We start from the raw sequence: 18,401 nt of genomic DNA on the forward strand, positions 1-18,401 counted from the left end.
GGCTTGTCAGGTAGGGGAAGGTTTAGTACTAGATTGGAGGCTTGTCAGGTAGGGGAAGGTTTAGTACTAGATTGGAGGCTTGTCAGGTAGGGGAAGGTTTAGTACTAGATTGGAGGCTTGTCAGGTAGGGGAAGGTTTAACTACCAAAACAGGTTTAAAAGAACTAGAATCACAGCAAACCAAAAACATGTTAACCCATGTGAATCAAAACCTGGGTTTAATATCGTTCAAAACGTCTCTTCAGCACTCCAATGGCATTAACAACAGCCGTAAATGTTTCAAACTTCAGTTAGTCGTCTTGCCTGGGTTGAGACTTGAGAAAGGAGCAGTGTGTTACTGTCATCTTGTGACCCAAATGGCTCCCCATGGGCCCTGGTTTATAGTTGTGCACTAGAAACGGGAATAGGTTACCATAGTGACTTGGGGGGGCAAGTTGTCACCAGGGGCAATAGATATGGATGGGACTAGATGAGAGAACAGGTTGAGACATGTTTCCTGGAGATTTAAATGAAAAGTCATCCCCTGGCAACCACTACCCACTCGCTCTCTTGTCGACGGAGTCAACAACAAACGTCTCTTTCTACCGGCGAACTTTATTGAGACGTTTGACTTTCACGTAGTTTAAACCCCATGTCATTATCGATACAATTATATAAAACACCATCATCTGTGTAGAATACAGGGAAGACTGGGTGAAAATAAACAAAAGGAAAACCAATGTACATCTGTTAATTTGCTAAACATGTTTTATTTAATAAAATATATTGAATTATTTCACCACTAAGATAATTTTATCCATTTGAAAAACTAGAAAGGCTATTTGACTGAACATTATAAATCAATCCCAAATCAACACAACAACAACAACAGGCACCTTGTTTAATAGAGTTCATAAATAAAATCACTTCCAAATAAACAAAATTAAAACATATTATTTATTCATTCAGGATTTAAGTTGTTTTTGAGGAACAGGGAGTTGTGTAGCTATGGGTTACACCCTATTCCCTATATAGTGCACTACTTTAGACCAGAGTCCTATTGGGGCCATGGTTGAGAGTAGTGCACACTACATAGGGAATAGACTGCTTATTTGGAATGTACAGTCTAGCCGATAGCCGTCCTCAGCTGAGATAAATTAAGACGACAGACTGGATCGGCTGCCTGCAGACGGGACACAGCTTGTTCCTCTTCTTCAGTTTCCTGGCGCAGGTGTAACAGGCCATGAGGTGCCCAGTGCGTCCGTGTACGATGCAGCCGTTCTTGGGCCTGGTCTGACAGATGACGCAGGGCTCCAGGCAGCTGGCGGGGAGGTGAGCCTCCAGGCTGTTGAAACGCTCCAAGTCTGGCGCCATCACTTCTTGACTGAGGGGGGCGCTAGAGGACGAGCCTGAGCCCACGCCGTTGGAGTTCGAAGAAGAGGTGGAGGGCTGGGAGGAGCAGGCCGAGTCTTGGGAATCGGGGCCAGAGACGGACATCAATTCCTGGGAGTCTTTGAGGAGGGGAAGGGGCGACCTGGCTCTCTTCCCGTCTGGAACATCCAGACCTTCGGTCTCGTCGGGCTCTGTCGGGGCTGGGGTAGGCTTGGGGGGTAAGGGTTTGAGGTTGGGGGCAGCAGAGTTACTGTCAGAGTCGGGAAACCAGTCCATTCTTTGCGTCCAGCAGCGGTTGCAGTTTCGGGGGAGGGGAGGGTTCAACTCCTCACACTTTGAGCACTTCCAGTAGTCCTGAAACAACACCACTAGATTAGACCACAGGCACCACCACTAGATTAGACCACAGGCAACACCACTAGATTAGACCACAGGCAACACCACTAGATTAGACCACAGGCAACACCACTAGATTAGACCACAGGCACCACCACTAGATTAGACCACCACTAGATTAGACCACAGGCAACACCACTAGATTAGACCACAGACACCACCACTAGATTAGACCACAGGCACCACCACTAGATTAGACCACAGGCAACACCACTAGATTAGACCACAGGCAACACCACTAGATTAGACCACAGGCAACACCACTAGATTAGACCACAGGCAACACCACTAGATTAGACCACCACTAGATTAGACCACAGACACCACCACTAGATTAGACCACCACTAGATTAGACCACAGGCACCACCACTAGATTAGACCACCACTAGATTAGACCACAGGCACCACCACTAGATTAGACCACAGGCACCACCACTAGATTAGACCACAGGCACCACCACTAGATTAGACCACAGGCACCACCACTAGAGATTAGACCACAGGCACCACCACTAGATTAGACCACAGGCAACACCACTAGATTAGACCACAGGCAACACCACTAGATTAGACCACAGGCAACACCACTAGATTAGACCACCACTAGATTAGACCACAGGCAACACCACTAGATTAGACCACAGACACCACCACTAGATTAGACCACAGGCACCACCACTAGATTAGACCACAGGCACCACCACTAGATTAGACCACAGGCAACACCACTAGATTAGACCACAGGCAACACCACTAGATTAGACCACAGGCAACACCACTAGATTAGACCACCACTAGATTAGACCACAGACACCACCACTAGATTAGACCACCACTAGATTAGACCACAGGCACCACCACTAGATTAGACCACCACTAGATTAGACCACAGGCACCACCACTAGATTAGACCACAGGCACCACCACTAGATTAGACCACAGGCACCACCACTAGATTAGACCACAGGCACCACCACTAGATTAGACCACAGGCACCACCACTAGATTAGACCACAGGCAACACCACTAGATTAGACCACAGGCAACACCACTAGATTAGACCACAGGCAACACCACTAGATTAGACCACCACTAGATTAGACCACAGACACCACCACTAGATTAGACCACCACTAGATTAGACCACAGGCACCACCACTAGATTAGACCACCACTAGATTAGACCACAGGCACCACCACTAGATTAGACCACAGGCACCACCACTAGATTAGACCACAGGCACCACCACTAGATTAGACCACAGGCACCACCACTAGATTAGACCACAGGCACCACCACTAGATTAGACCACCACTAGATTAGACCACAGGCACCACCACTAGATTAGACCACAGGCACCACCACTAGATTAGACCACAGGCACCACCACTAGATTAGACCACAGGGGTTATGTGTAATATGAAACGTACTGCTTCCGTGATTTCAGTGTCGTCATCGAACGAGTCCTCCTCCTCTGCCTCGAAGATGGTGACTTCATACACCTGTGAGAGAACGACAGACACACGGGGAGTCAACAGCTGCAGTTTGACCCCAGGACACTAGAGGGAGCTGTTTGAAATGACACATCAATGTTTCCTCGGGGGGTCCGGGAGCATGCCCCCCCCCCCCCCCCGGTGATAATTTAAGAACCATCGAAAAGGTCCGCTTTTTGTTGGTGTGGTGGTGCACCACAGCTAAATAAATGCAGCGGAAACACACACACACACACACACACACACACACACACACACACACACACACACACACACACACACACACACACACACACACACACACACACACACACACACACACACACACACACACACACACACACACACACACACACAGTTGAAAAGACAGTGAGCCGAGACCTCGTCCTCTCCAGACACTGAAGCCTCTTCGGGATCGCTGTAGGCATCCGAGTCGATGGACTCCACCTCAAACTCCACGCTGAAGTTATCAGAGTCTGAGCCCAGATCCTGGCTCAGAACATCGTCACCCGCGTCACTGACCAATGAACCTACTTCCTGTTGAGAGAGAGAGAGAGAGCTCAGTAACATGGGACTTACACAGCTGCCGGTAGATTTACAAATTACAATCATTTTTTAAACTCAGAATCTAAAGTACTGAACAAACCGATGTCACACACTAGACGTGAAACATTTTGTCTGAATGTGTAGGAATTAATAATCCCATTCCTTCATCTGCATAATGTTGTAGCCCAGTTTAGGATCTAGTTTAGGATCTCACCCTCCTTTTATTTAGGATTGGTGGAACTACAGTCTGACAGGGTAAATAGTTGTACTGCAGTAGGATCCCCCACAGAGTCACAGGAGGCTCCCCCACAGAGTCACAGGAGGCTCCCCCACAGAGTCACAGGAGGCTCCCCCACAGAGTCACAGGAGGCTCCCCCACAGAGTCACAGGAGGCTCCCCCACAGAGTCACAGGAGGATCCCCCCACAGAGTCACAGGAGGCTCCCCCACAGAGTCACAGGAGGCTCCCCCACAGAGTCACAGGAGGCTCCCCCACAGAGTCACAGGAGGCTCCCTCACAGAGTTACAGGAGGCTACTCACAGTGTTACTGTGTGAGTCTGAAGACTCGCTGCTCCTCCGGTCTCGTCTCAGGCCTCCAATCACATACCAGGACATGCTGTCATCAAAGGTCAGAGAAAAGCTGTCTGACCTATGTCTCTTCCTGGACTCACACCCGTCCTCCTCTTGTGTGGATGACGTCCCCTCTGGAATAGAACAGAGAGGGTCTGAGCAGTGGTTTTACTTTTAACAATTTCTTTCAAATAAGCCTCTGATGGTAAAATAGAGAAGCATGTTGTGCATCCGACCACTCAAATAAAATCAAATTTTATTTGTCACATACACATGGTTAGCAGATGTTAATGCGAGTGTAGCGAAATGCTTGTACTTCTAGTTCCGACAATGCAGTGATAACCAACAAGTAATCTAACTAACAATTCCAAAACTACTACCTTATAGACACAAGTGTAAAGGGATAAAGAATATGTACATAAAGATATATGAATGAGTGATGGTACAGAGCAGCATAGGCAAGATACAGTAGATGGTATTGAGTGCAGTATATACATATGAGATGAGTATGTAAACAAAGTGGCATAGTTAAAGTGGCTAGTGATACATGTATTACATAAAGATGCAGTAGCTGATGGGGCGGCAGTGTAGCCTAGTGGTTAGAGCGTTGGACTAGTAACCGAAAGGTTGCAAGTTTGAATCCCCGAGCTGACAAGGTACAAATCTGTCGTTCTGCCCTGAACAGGCAGTTAACCCACTGTTCCTAGGCCGTCATTGTAAAATAAGAATTTGTTCTTAACTGACTAGTTAAATAAAAGGTCAAATAAAAAAATAAAAAAATAAAAAATGATATAGAGTACAGTATATACGTATGAGATGAATAATGTAGGGAACATTATATTAGGTAGCATTGTTTAAAGTGGCTAGTGATATATTTTACATCACTCTGTTGACATACTGAAACACACTGACAAGTCTTCAACAAAGCTGTTTCTCCCTTGATGACAATGAATATGGGATGTTCACATAAGACATGGAGGAGTTGTTGATGGCTGTATGTTGTGTACTGGGCCCTGAGGTACGACCAGTAGCTAGGAGCAATAAAACCCCAGTCCTTTAAAAATGGTCCGTTTCAATCGATCAGACTAGGACTGTTGTAGATTCTCCCCTGGTCTGTTTCCATCAGACTAGGACTGTTGTAGATTCTCCCCTGGTCTGTTTCCATCAGACTAGGACTGTTGTAGATTCTCCCCTGGTCTGTTTCCATCAGACTAGGACTGTTGTAGATTCTCCCCTGGTCTGTTTCCATCAGACTAGGACTGTTGTAGATTCTCCCCTGGTCTGTTTCCATCCATCAGACTAGGACTGTTGTAGATTCTCCCCTGGTCTGTTTCCATCAGACTAGGACTGTTGTAGATTCTCCCCTGGTCTGTTTCCATCAGACTAGGACTGTTGTAGATTCTCTCCCCTGGTCTGTTTCCATCAGACTAGGACTGTTGTAGATTCTCTCCCCTGGTCTGTTTCCATCAGACTAGGACTGTTGTAGATTCTCTCCCCTGGTCTGTTTCCATCAGACTAGGACTGTTGTAGATTCTCCCCTGGTCTGTTTCCATCAGACTAGGACTGTTGTAGATTCTCCCCTGGTCTGTTTCCATCCATCAGACTAGGACTGTTGTAGATTCTCCCCTGGTCCGTTTCAATCAGACTAGGACTGTTGTAGATTCTCCCCTGGTCTGTTTCCATCAGACTAGGACTGTTGTAGATTCTCCCCTGGTCTGTTTCCATCAGACTAGGACTGTTGTAGATTCTCCCCTGGTCTGTTTCCATCAGACTAGGACTGTTGTAGATTCTCCCCTGGTCTGTTTCCATCCATCAGACTAGGACTGTTGTAGATTCTCCCCTGGTCTGTTTCAATCCATCAGACTAGGACTGTTGTAGATTCTCCCCTGGTCTGTTTCCATCAGACTAGGACTGTTGTAGATTCTCCCCTGGTCTGTTTCCATCAGACTAGGACTGTTGTAGATTCTCCCCTGGTCTGTTTCAATCCATCAGACTAGGACTGTTGTAGATTCTCCCCTGGTCTGTTTCAATCCATCAGACTAGGACTGTTGTAGATTCTCCCCTGGTCTGTTTCCATCAGACTAGGACTGTTGTAGATTCTCCCCTGGTCTGTTTCCATCAGACTAGGACTGTTGTAGATTCTCCCCTGGTGTTTCAATCCATCAGACTAGGACTGTTGTAGATTCTCCCCTGGTCTGTTTCCATCAGACTAGGACTGTTGTAGATTCTCCCCTGGTCTGTTTCAATCCATCAGACTAGGACTGTTGTAGATTCTCCCCTGGTCTGTTTCCATCAGACTAGGACTGTTGTAGATTCTCCCCTGGTCTGTTTCAATCCATCAGACTAGGACTGTTGTAGATTCTCCCCTGGTCTGTTTCAATCCATCAGACTAGGACTGTTGTAGATTCTCCCCTGGTCTGTTTCCATCAGACTAGGACTGTTGTAGATTCTCCCCTGGTCTGTTTCCATCAGACTAGGACTGTTGTAGATTCTCCCCTGGTGTTTCAATCCATCAGACTAGGACTGTTGTAGATTCTCCCCTGGTCTGTTTCCATCAGACTAGGACTGTTGTAGATTCTCCCCTGGTCTGTTTCCATCAGACTAGGACTGTTGTAGATTCTCCCCTGGTCTGTTTCCATCAGACTAGGACTGTTGTAGATTCTCTCCCCTGGTCTGTTTCCATCAGACTAGGACTGTTGTAGATTCTCTCCCCTGGTCTGTTTCCATCAGACTAGGACTGTTGTAGATTCTCTCCCCTGGTCTGTTTCCATCAGACTAGGACTGTTGTAGATTCTCCCCTGGTCTGTTTCCATCAGACTAGGACTGTTGTAGATTCTCTCCCCTGGTCTGTTTCCATCAGACTAGGACTGTTGTAGATTCTCTCCCCTGGTCTGTTTCCATCAGACTAGGACTGTTGTAGATTCTCTCCCCTGGTCTGTTTCCATCAGACTAGGACTGTTGTAGATTCTCTCCCCTGGTCTGTTTCCATCAGACTAGGACTGTTGTAGATTCTCTCCCCTGGTCTGTTTCCATCAGACTAGGACTGTTGTAGATTCTCCCCTGGTCCGTTAGGAAACAGACCTGTCTTTGTGGTGTCTGGATGAGTGTGTGTGTGGATGCAGTCAGGCTGCTTTTTGGGCCTGAAGAGACTCATTGTGAGAAGTCATCTAAAAACATTCTCCACAGCCTCCAGACCAGAGTGTTCCTACGGAACCATTAGAAGGGACTGGGGTTCTATGCTTTGATGCATTCCAGAACTCGGTCTTTGATTTCCCCAACAGACTTGACAGGGCAACACATGAAGCCATGAGGCCTGACATGACAGTTTTTCTCCAGGAGAAAAGGTACAGCACAGATCCACATGAAGCCATGAGGCCGGACATGACAGTTTTTCTCCAGGAGAAAAGGTACAGCACAGATCCACATGAGCAGGACTGGTGTAGTTAGTAGGTGTAGGTTTATGTACACACTGCTGGAGTACTACAACAACAGACAGAGAGGCAGACAGACAGAGGGGCAGGCAGGTAGACAGACAGAGGGGCAGGCAGACAGACAGAGAGGCAGACAGACAGACAGAGGGGCAGACAGACAGACAGAGAGGCAGACAGACAGACAGAGGGGCAGGTAGGCAGACAGACAGACACTCACCAGGGTCACTACTCCTCCTTCTCCTCCTGCGTTCTGAGGTAGATGATGAATGACAGTCTGAGTCCGTCACCTGTAAACAGATTAAACAGAAGGAACCATTAGAGAAATCAACCAGTGAACCAGGACACTGAGGAGGTCTGTCTATAAAACTAACTCGGGCACAGCTACCACTTATAAAACGAGATCACAGGAGAAAACCGCATCAGAAGCTTTGGAACACGTGCCAGTATAAACATCCCTCTGCAACAAAACTAAAGTTGGTTCAACTTGAGGTCGAGGATGTTTATGTCTGTGACCCAGAGCCAGGCAATTAGTTTAATCACAAAGCATTTTCGCTACACTCGCAATAACATCTGCTAAACACGTGTATGTGACCAATCAAATTGGATTTGATTTACAAGTCTGTTTGTAACTCTTTTAAAATGGAGGGTGATGGAGAAGTGTTTCCCCCTATATCCATTTAGTAACGGTGGCCCACCGCTACACAACTATTTTTGAGACGGGTTGTAAAACCAAGGTTTCCAGAAGCCTTCGGCTGCTCTCTCACGTGGTTTAACTACGGGAAAGCAGTGGTGAAATACACAATTGAAAGACGTGAGAAACGTCCATTAAGCAGACTCCACATCTGCCTAAATATTTTCCCATGAAATACCATCAAAACAACATCTTAAAGTGCTCGCAATTACTTTTGTTAAATAGTCTACATTAAAAAAAATGCTACTAATCATTCTTATCTGTTTATTTACTACTGCCAAAGAGAAGTGGAAAATTAGAACGTGGTCAGAATGAGTAGGATTCTAGTTGCATTGACAGGCACGACTCAGGCCGGTGAGCCATAACCAATAAGAGCTGCAGTAGGCCTATATGCAAATAGACCATTGCCATATATGGATCTGTGCCATTCACTGGACTGTGTTTACAGCATGAGCGGTCGTGAGTAGATGAACTGGACTGTGTTTACAGCATGAGCGGTCGTGAGTAGATGAACTGGACTGTGTTTACAGCATGAGCGGTCGTGAGTAGATGAACTGGACTGTGTTTACAGCATGAGCGGTCGTGAGTAGATGAACTGGACTGTGTTTACAGCATGAGCGGTCGTGAGTAGATGCGCTTGTTTTGAGATCAAAGCGAGAGCGAAGTGTGCAGATTTGTTCATATTATTTTCTCGTTAGTGAGTTATTAGCCCAGTTATAGATCATTTGTAGTCAGCAATAGGGGAGTGATTGCTTCCTACAAGACCACAAAACATGTACATTTCTAGACATATTTTAAAAAGCCAGTCAGGTAAAAATCTGTTTGTTTTTTTGTCTTAAAGGGGCAGTATTGTATTTTGAGACAGGTTTGAATAAGCTAAGTAGCCAATAAGCTACTAGTATAATTTTTGATTATTTGTAGTAATGGTATGGGATAATGCATTTTATTTTGTAAAGTGGTTTCTTGCATCAAACACAATATTCAGTCACCTCATTTGTCTGAAGGACAAGTGGATAAACAGGTTTAAAGGTCAAGCCCTGCATGTTTTTTTTTCCTCTTCAAAAGTCTCATGAAATGTAGGTCTACGTTGAACACTACAACATTGGCTGCTTACTGTCCGCTGAAAGATATAACAGCTATTTCCATATTAAAATGTTATGGGATTAATTTTCTCCATTGTTTTTGATGGTAGGCCACTCTGGTAGGTCCTACATTAGGATCAAACAAACACAGTAGCCTACTTGGCCACTGTTAAAACTGTAACTTAAAGCGGGTGCATGCCTCAATGTTTACAGTAAGCGTCATTGCATTTACTTGATAGCAAAGTGTTAATAAGATAAATTAATTAAAAAGATTAAAAGAAATACAAATAATCCTGGAGAACTTGTCACAACGTTCAAGTTTGTGCTCATCAGACCTGAGATTTGCTCAGTGATAAAAAAATCACGGGAGGAACATCGGTTGGGGCGGTGTGCAGTTTGGAGTGGGTCTAGGGCAGTGCTCTCCAATAGGTCGATAGCCAGTGACCAGTAGCTACCAGCCCACCTATGACGAGCTCGACAAACTACTCTGAAAGTACATGCAATTTTCACGTGTTCCACCCCAAACAGATCTCACAAGTATCAGACAGTACCAAACTGTCATCTCACAAGTATCAGACAGTACCAAACTGTCATCTCACAAGTCTCAGACAGTACCAAACTGTCCTAAACAGATCTCACAAGTATCAGACAGTACCAAACTGTCATCTCACAAGTATCAGACAGTACCAAACTGTCATCTCACAAGTCTCAGACAGTACCAAACTGTCATCTCACAAGTCTCAGACAGTACCAAACTGTCATCTCACAAGTCTCAGACAGTACCAAACTGTCCTAAACAGATCTCACAAGTATCAGACAGTACCAAACTGTCATCTCACAAGTATCAGACAGTACCAGCCACACTGTATAGTAAATGCAACATTCACATGATCCCAGCCCTGGTTAAACACTAGTGGCTACAAAAGATGACCCCAGCCCTGGTTAAACACTAGTGGCTACAAAAGATGACCCCAGCCCTGGTTAAACACTAGGGGCTACAAAAGATGACCCCAGCCCTGGTTAAACACTAGTGGCTACAAAAGATGACCCCAGCCCTGGTTAAACACTAGGGGCTACAAAAGATGACCCCAGCCCTGGTTAAACACTAGGGGCTACAAAAGATGACCCCAGGCCTGGTTAAACACTAGGGGCTACAAAAGATGACCCCAGCCCTGGTTAAACACTAGGGGCTACAAAAGATGATCTCAGCCCTGGTTAAACACTAGGGGCTACAAAAGCCAAACCCAAAAGTTCTCTCAAGGGGCAGCCTGTAAAATTGGGTTGGATTTACAGAACGAGCCCAGGGCAGATGGGTTGGATTTACAGAACGAGCCCAGGGCAGATGGGTTGGATTTACAGAAAGAGCCCAGGGCAGATGGGTTGGATTTACAGAAAGAGCCCAGGGCAGATGGGTTGGATTTACAGAAAGAGCCCAGGGCAGATGGGTTGGATTTACAGAAAGAGCCCAGGGCAGATGGGTTGGATTTACAGAAAGAGCCCAGGGCAGATGGGTTGGATTTACAGAAAGAGCCCAGGGCAGATGGGTTGGATTTACAGAAAGAGCCCAGGGCAGATGGGTTGAAGTCAGAACTGACATTCAAAAGGTCTTGTCGGTTGTAATAAATTAAAGCCAGAAACAATTCATGGGAATTTATTTTTTATTCTTTTATAATTACAACTAAAGAATTACAAAATAGCAAAGTTGAGTGCTCTAGCTTGTAAAACAGCTGCCATCTAGTACGGCAACATTATAGCAATGCCCCCCCCCCAACTGGAATGTTTCAACCAATCACATGCCCCCCTCTTCATTTAGTTGAATGTGTCTACCATGGAAATACAATGAATAGATGCTCTTTCTATGTGGTCTTCTTACCTTAGGCCCTCTATCCGGTTCACTCTGGCCCCTGGGTTCCGTGAAGACAGATTGGGATTCTAAAAAGGACAAAAATGAAACATCTACATTTCAAAAATCAGAATAGACTACTTCCTCACTTGTCTTATCAGCCCAATACATAACGCAACATTGAACTGCCTAGTGTACAATTTTTATTTTTTTCTTCAAAAGAGAGAAACTACAGGACAATAGAAGTGATGAAAGAAAAGCTAAAAGTACCTTGATTTTTCACTGCTAGGAGATTTTGTGTGATCATAGCGAAGAGAACTCTGAAAGAACAACAAACACACACGGCTAACATTAGCATAGTGAAACGGTTTCACTATCAGACATCTCTGATTTGTTTAGCAAACAGAAGGCTGCTCATCAGTAACTTGTTTTTTTAATCATCAGTACACATCTGAGCCAACACATGCAACTGGTGACAGCATATTCAGTGGCTGTATTAGAGGTTAGAGGAGCTGCATTAGAGGCCAGAGTCTGTATTAGAGGCCAGAGTCTGTATTGGAGGCTAGAGTCTGTATTAGAGGACCAGATATTAGAGGCCAGAGTCTGTATTGGAGGCTAGAGTCTGTATTGGAGGCCAGAGTCTGTATTAGAGGACCAGATATTAGAGGCCAGAGTCTGTATTAGAGGCCAGAGTCTGTATTGGAGGCCAGAGTCTGTATTGGAGGCCAGAGTCTGTATTGGAGGCCAGAGTCTGTATTGGAGGCCAGAGTCTGTAGAGGTTAGAGGAGCTATATTAGAGGACCAGAGTCTGTATTAGAGGTCCGTAGTCTGTAGAGATTAGAGGAGCTATATTAGAGGACCAGAGTCTGTATTAGAGGTTAGAGGAGCTGTATTATAGGACCAGAGTCTGTATTAGAGGTTAGAGAAGCTGTATTAGAGGACCAGAGTCTGTATTAGAGATTAGAGGACCAGAGTCTGTATTAGAGGACCAGAGTCTGTATTAGAGATTAGAGGAGCTATATTAGAGGACCAGAGTCTGTATTAGAGGTTAGGGGAGCTGCATTAGAGGCCAGAGTCTGTATTAGAGGACCAGAGTCTGTATTAGAGGCCAGAGTCTGTATTAGAGGTTAGGGGAGCTGCATTAGAGCCCAGAGTCTGTAATAGAGACGAGAGTCTGTATTAGAGGACCAGAGTCTGTATTAGAGATTAGAGGAGCTATATTAGAGGACCAGAGTCTGTATTAGAGGCCAGAGTCTGTATTTGATGGAGAAGATGTCCACAGTGTGTGTCCTCACCGTGGTTCTTTAACAGAGAAGCTGTCCACTCCCAGTACAGCCCCCAGGGGGTCGTCAGCACAGTGCACTATGTGTTGCTGCTTCATGTCATAAAGCTGTTTCTTCATGATGTACTGGCCCAGGTAGAATATCACCTGACAAATAAGACAGCACAGGGGTCAGAGGTCAACACTACAGCTTAACACTCATGAGAGAGAGATAAACGGGATACAGGCAGGGGTCAAGAGGAGAGAGAGAGTAACAGGGGGTACAGGCAGGGGTCAAGAGGAGAGAGAGAGTAACAGGGGATACAGGCAGGGGTCAAGAGGAGAGAGAGAGTAACAGGGGATACAGGCAGGGGTCAAGGAGAGAGAGAGTAACGGGATACAGGCAGGGGTAAGAGAGGGGATACAGGCAGGGGTCAAGAGGAGAGAGAGAGTAACAGGGGATACAGGCAGGGGTCAAGAGGAGAGAGAGTAACAGGGGATACAGGCCGGGGTCAAGAGGAGAGAGAGAGTAACAGGGGGTACAGGCCGGGGTCAAGAGGAGAGAGAGAGTAACAGGGGATACAGGCAGGGGTCAAGAGGAGAGAGAGAGTAACAGGGGATACAGGCAGGGGTCAAGAGGAGAGAGAGAGTAACAGGGGGTACAGGCAGGGGTCAAGAGGAGAGAGAGAGAGTAACAGGGGATACAGGCAGGGGTCAAGAGAAGAAGCCTGGGAATGTCTCAGGATAAGACTACACCAACAATAGTTATGTCTCAGTCTAGTTTATACCCTCCTTATACTGATCCAGACAGTCCTGTCTCAGTCTAGTTGATACACCTCATCCCATACTGATCCAGAGTATTCTGGGTCACAATTTAGACAGGCAACTGATAGACACATGATCACTGCACTGGGTAGAAGTATATGACTCCACCCAATATTCTTCTCTAGCTGACAGGAGGCTATTGTGATAGGCTGATCACTGGCATGAAGGCATCAGTTCCTTATCATAAAAGCAGATTACACCGACTGTAAACACATTTTCCAGCAATCAATGTGGACCAGTAAAAGGCTCAGAACTCCCATACACTCTATAAACTAAAGCATCAGAGGACCGCCTCCCTCCCTCCCTCCCTCTGAGATAACTCTGTCTCCCTGATGAACAACAGAGAGGAAGGAGCCAAACACGGAGTCCCAGACTAGTTAGACATTCCAGAGGTCCGTTAGAACCCCAGTGAGTCAGAGTAGAAGTCAACATTCTAACTAAGATAATCACCAGTTCTAACATTCTAACTAAGATAATCACCAGTCTCTCTCTATGACTCAGACTCTCACACAGACAGACCCTCCTCTCGGACATCAAAGCTGTGTGACTCACTCTCACACAGACAGACCCCCCTCTCGGACATCAAAGCTGTGTGACGTGTCCTCAAACCAAGGTGGCCTGCCTGCTAGCCAATCATAGCTCTTAAAATGACAGTGCATTTGTATTCTAGCTTAGTAGACACTACAATCAGTTCAATCAACTAAAGTAGGTAAAACAGCATATCAATGGGAAAACAATAGAACCAAGTCAAAAGCCATTCTAGTATGTGACAGCATCTACCGTGTGCAGTGCTTAGTTTATGAAAGTGACAATCAATAGTGAAACTAGTGTAAATCTAGCAACGCAGAGAATAATTCAGAAACACCTACACAATCTATATACCAGTAGTTTGGCTGCTAACGACAAATTAAGAGTGAGTTTCCCCCCCTAAGAAACTAATATCCACTATTCTAGGAGTAAACCCTAAGATATACTGCAATTGGAAATTCAAAACATAAAATATTTAAATGTAAAAAAATAAAAATTAAAAATAAATGTGAGACTAGAAAATAATTACAGAAACTGAAAAGTCTGTGAGATAATGTCTATTGAGGATCTTAAAAAGGTTTCCTCTGTTTGCTTCATGGAACAAGATCTTGATGAACTAAAGTTAAGCCAAAGACTAGTGGTTGGATATCAGCAGGATAAGGAAACAAGACAGCCAGCTGTCAGGTCATTTCTTACCTCTTTCATGGTGAAAACGTCTTTGTCTGCACCTGCCTGCTGCAATAACACGCGCAGTTTCTCTTTAGGTCGTACCTGTGGAAATATAGCACATAAAACATTATTTTACATTCTATGTAACTGTAAACAAATGACTGACTTAAACAGTGTGACAGAGAGACAGAGATTTAAGTTGATACTTACAAGCTTCTCATTGTCCAAGGTATTTATTTGGGAACTACTTCTATGCCATTCTGCCATTCTCTCACAATTCTCTGCCATTCTGTCTCTCACCTGTCGAAGAGTAGGAGGTAAAGTACATTTCCATTTCCAAGTGAACATGCAACGCCTTATAAAAGTATACAATTTACATACAATGTCAAGGTAAAGCTTTGGAAGACAGAAACAAGTTTACCTAAATAAATAAATAGAAGTACTAATGAGATGTTCTTGATACACCCCCTCTATAATACACCCTTCATATTCTGTACATAAAGTGCTTCAGCTCGGCTGGTAGCGTTAGGAACCACTTCCCCGTCTCCCCCGGATTTAAATAGGCACAGAGACATGTCAGGACTAGCACTGCTCCGGCTGTTAACGCTAGGATGCTATTGGGCGCAGTCGGCGTATGGTTGAAACTAGATTACTAACCTCACCTAACATGTTTTAGGCATATGGACGAGCACACCTAGCGGCCACCCTGCGTCTGTGCATCCGCCTCCACCCTTAGTGCTGAGCTGGCCGCTAGAGTTGGATATGCCCGGGCATGTCCCACTTTACTACAGCCCTGCATTGTGTAATAATCAGCTGTTTGACTGACATGGGCAGGGTTGGAGGAAGGGTGTCTCGACTGAACTCCCTTAGCTATTGCTTTTCCCAAACAAAGGAAGATCCGTGCAAGTTGACAGGTGACATATTGGACATGAAAACTGGTTGCCGCTGGATATTAACGTTACCACCGTGGATATGAAATGACAAAGTACGGGATTTACATTTACATTTAAGTCATTTAGCAGACGCTCGTATCCAGAGCGACTTACAAATTGGTGCATTCACCTTATGACTAAAGCCAAAGTAACGATTAGTCACTAACATTAAGAGGGGTTTGACATCTGGACTCACTGATAACCATGTTTTATCTGATCTAACATTTGGTCATGTTGAGATGAGTTTCTCTGTTGCAGATATCCATCAATGTTATTCAATCGCATGAAAGAAACTGAACCTGCGAAAAGTAACGTAACCTACACGTCAATCCTCATCCTTTAGATTTCTACCAAACCAAAATGGGATAGTTTCCTACCAATCTTGTCAAAACACAATGAAGACAAACAGCTTGGAAAGACCCACGACCCAGTTGTAAAGTAGACCAGTGTGCAATATTGACAAGTTAGTATATCTGATAACTTATTAATAACATCAACGTTACAGTCAGATGTAGCTATATTCAAATGTGTGGTATTTACAATACAGGTGTGATTTCGCTGACCAGGCAGCACTTTTTTGATGCATCTTCATGTGTATTTTGATTTTGTATTTAGATGGGTAACTACGACACCACCAGATAGAAAAACAAACGGGTTTTTTTTTGACGAAACTCTTGCTAGGTTAACATAACATTACATGTTTAGTCGTTGCTACCACAACAACTTCGCTACTATGTGTCGACGTCTAGCTATTCAACGTGAACTCCTTACTAGTGGTTTCCCGTTTTCGCCATCAGGAAAATACGAGGATGAGAGGCCTTGTAGCATGTGGCTAATGCTATTCAAACTTTAGCTATAAAATAAAGTGATTGTACAAATGACATGTTAAAAATAACACACAGTTAAAGTTATTATACACAATAGCTTGCCATTTAAACCTTCATAGCAGATTTTTAAAATAGATTTAGAGCACATTATTGGCTTCACTTACGTTACTTTCACAATCCAATAACTTGCTTGTAAAAGTTAGCGAGGAAAAAACGAACGTTAATTTTTGTCGCCCCTAGTGGCACGAGCATTGAAGATGAATCAGGTTGACGAATCAATCACACGAAGAAGAAAAATATGTCTGTTTTTACTAGAAGAAGAAGAAAAATGTCTGTTTTTACTAGAAGAAGAAGAAGAAAATAGACTAACTGCATGGTGAGGAATGTTCATAGTTTTATAGTGGAAAGAAACATTTGGAACTATCAACGAGCTCAGCCAACACCTGATTTGGCTGGATTGATTCATCAATGCATTCTTAATGCCTAATCATTGATACAATCACCAGAGGGGAAATGACATTGGTCGTCATTCAAGTCACACAGTCAAGTGTGAAGAATAAATCAATCACATTGAATTCATATAATAGACAGGTTTCTAGCTTTATAAGTGTATTCATCATCATTATCCCCTGAGAGAGGAATACAACGGTGTTGTCTGTATCATCACTCCAATATGGGTCAATCACTGGACATGGCTCTCGCTCATTGAGACAGGGGCATTGTGACTCTTCACATGGCTGCTTGCTGACTGCGAAATCATTGCCTCCCTCTGCCAGAGACAAAAGTGTGTTTGTGTTATGTTCTGTTATTCTGGCAACCAGCTCTGCTCTAGGGCCATCTATCAAGCGTAGGAGTGCTGATCTAGGATTAGTTTAGCCTTTTAGATCACAATGAATAAGATAACATGGACACGGGGGACCTGATCCTAGATCAGCAGTCCTACTCTGCCCCTGGTCTGGTCGGATGCTGAGACATGTCCTGGCAGTTCACACTTCATCATCATAGTGCTTATGATGCTTGTCCTTATGATGCTAGTCCATGATGCCTGTCATTATGATGCTAGTCCTTATGATGCTAGTCCATGATGCCTGTCATTATGATGCTAGTCCACGATGCTAGTCCTTATGATGCTAGTGCGTATGATGCTAGTCCACGATGCTTGTCCTTATGATGCTAGTCCTTATGATGCTAGTGCTTATGATGCTAGTCCATGATGCTAGTGCTTATGATGCTAGTCCATGATGCTTGTCCTTATGATGCTAGTCCATGATGCCTGTCCTTATGATGCTAGTCCATGATGCCTGTCCTTATGATGCTAGTCCATGATGCCTGTCCTTATGATGCTAGTCCATGATGCTTGTCCTTATGATGCAAGTCCTTATGATGCTAGTGCTTATGATGCCTGTCATTATGATGCTAGTCCTTATGATGCTTGTCCTTATGATGCTAGTCCATGATGCCTGTCATTATGATGCTAGTCCATATGATGCTAGTCCTTATGATGCTAGTCCATGATGCTTGTCATTATGATGCTAGTCCATGATGCCTGTCATTATGATGCTAGTCCATGATGCCTGTCATTATGATGCTAGTCCTTTGGTTATAACAGAGAATAAACTGATATCAGTGAATCAACAACAGAAGATACATGGAACTAATGGTCATTGAGACCGAGAGAAACGTCACAACTTTCCTTGGTTTAACGAAAGTCAAACCACAACTTCTAAAAAGGAAAAGGTGTACCGGTCAGAAATGGCTCCTTGATTTGGATTAGTGAAATCATTAACAAATGTGTTTAACGGATGGACAAAATGAAAAGTGGAAGATTCATTTCAAATGGTTTTGGTTTGTTGATAGTAATAATATATAATAATATATGCCATTTAGCAGACGCTTTTATCCAAAGCGACTTACAGTCATGTGTGCATACATTCT

The 18,401-nt window shown here is 44.4% G+C and overlaps 2 protein-coding genes across 4 annotated transcripts in view; both read right to left on the reverse strand.

Moving 5' to 3' along the window:
* LOC124018745 (nuclear pore complex protein Nup107-like) overlaps positions 1-18,401 on the reverse strand; it is a 230,538-nt gene that overhangs the window by 177,416 nt on the left and 34,721 nt on the right. The window lies entirely within an intron of this gene.
* On the reverse strand, positions 729-16,749 carry LOC124018751 (E3 ubiquitin-protein ligase Mdm2-like). 3 transcript variants are annotated; one of them, XM_046334102.1, is made up of 11 exons: positions 16,631-16,749; positions 14,918-15,007; positions 14,735-14,809; positions 12,720-12,853; positions 11,695-11,744; positions 11,455-11,513; positions 8,026-8,095; positions 4,348-4,511; positions 3,643-3,798; positions 3,199-3,270; positions 729-1,724 (listed from the first exon to the last, which is right to left on the reverse strand). In XM_046334102.1, the coding sequence occupies exons 2-11, from the start codon at positions 14,993-14,995 to the stop codon at positions 1,122-1,124; spliced, it is 1,461 nt and encodes a 486-aa protein (XP_046190058.1). In that variant the 5' UTR covers positions 14,996-15,007; positions 16,631-16,749; the 3' UTR covers positions 729-1,121. The 3 variants fall into 3 exon arrangements, with proteins under 3 accessions (XP_046190058.1, XP_046190057.1, XP_046190059.1); XM_046334101.1 differs by lacking the exon at positions 16,631-16,749 and adding an exon at positions 16,411-16,482; XM_046334103.1 differs by lacking the exon at positions 16,631-16,749 and adding an exon at positions 15,129-15,344.

This window comes from Oncorhynchus gorbuscha, unplaced genomic scaffold (assembly GCF_021184085.1).
Source record: "Oncorhynchus gorbuscha isolate QuinsamMale2020 ecotype Even-year unplaced genomic scaffold, OgorEven_v1.0 Un_scaffold_576, whole genome shotgun sequence".
NCBI lineage: Eukaryota > Metazoa > Chordata > Actinopteri > Salmoniformes > Salmonidae > Oncorhynchus > Oncorhynchus gorbuscha.

What these genes read in the sequence shown, in the direction of transcription:
- LOC124018751 (XM_046334101.1), bottom strand. Translation starts at nt 16,467, where the DNA reads ATGCTACAAGGCCTCTCATCCTCGTATTTTCCTGATGGCGAAAACGGG. An exon ending in GCGAAAACGGGAAACCACTA is followed by an intron (nt 15,008 to 16,410) that starts GTAAGGAGTTCA and finishes ACTCTTCGACAG; the next exon opens with GTGAGAGACAGAATGGCAGA. An exon ending in CAGACTCACACAGTAACACT is followed by an intron (nt 3,799 to 4,347) that starts GTGAGTAGCCTC and finishes CTCTCTCAACAG; the next exon opens with GAAGTAGGTTCATTGGTCAG.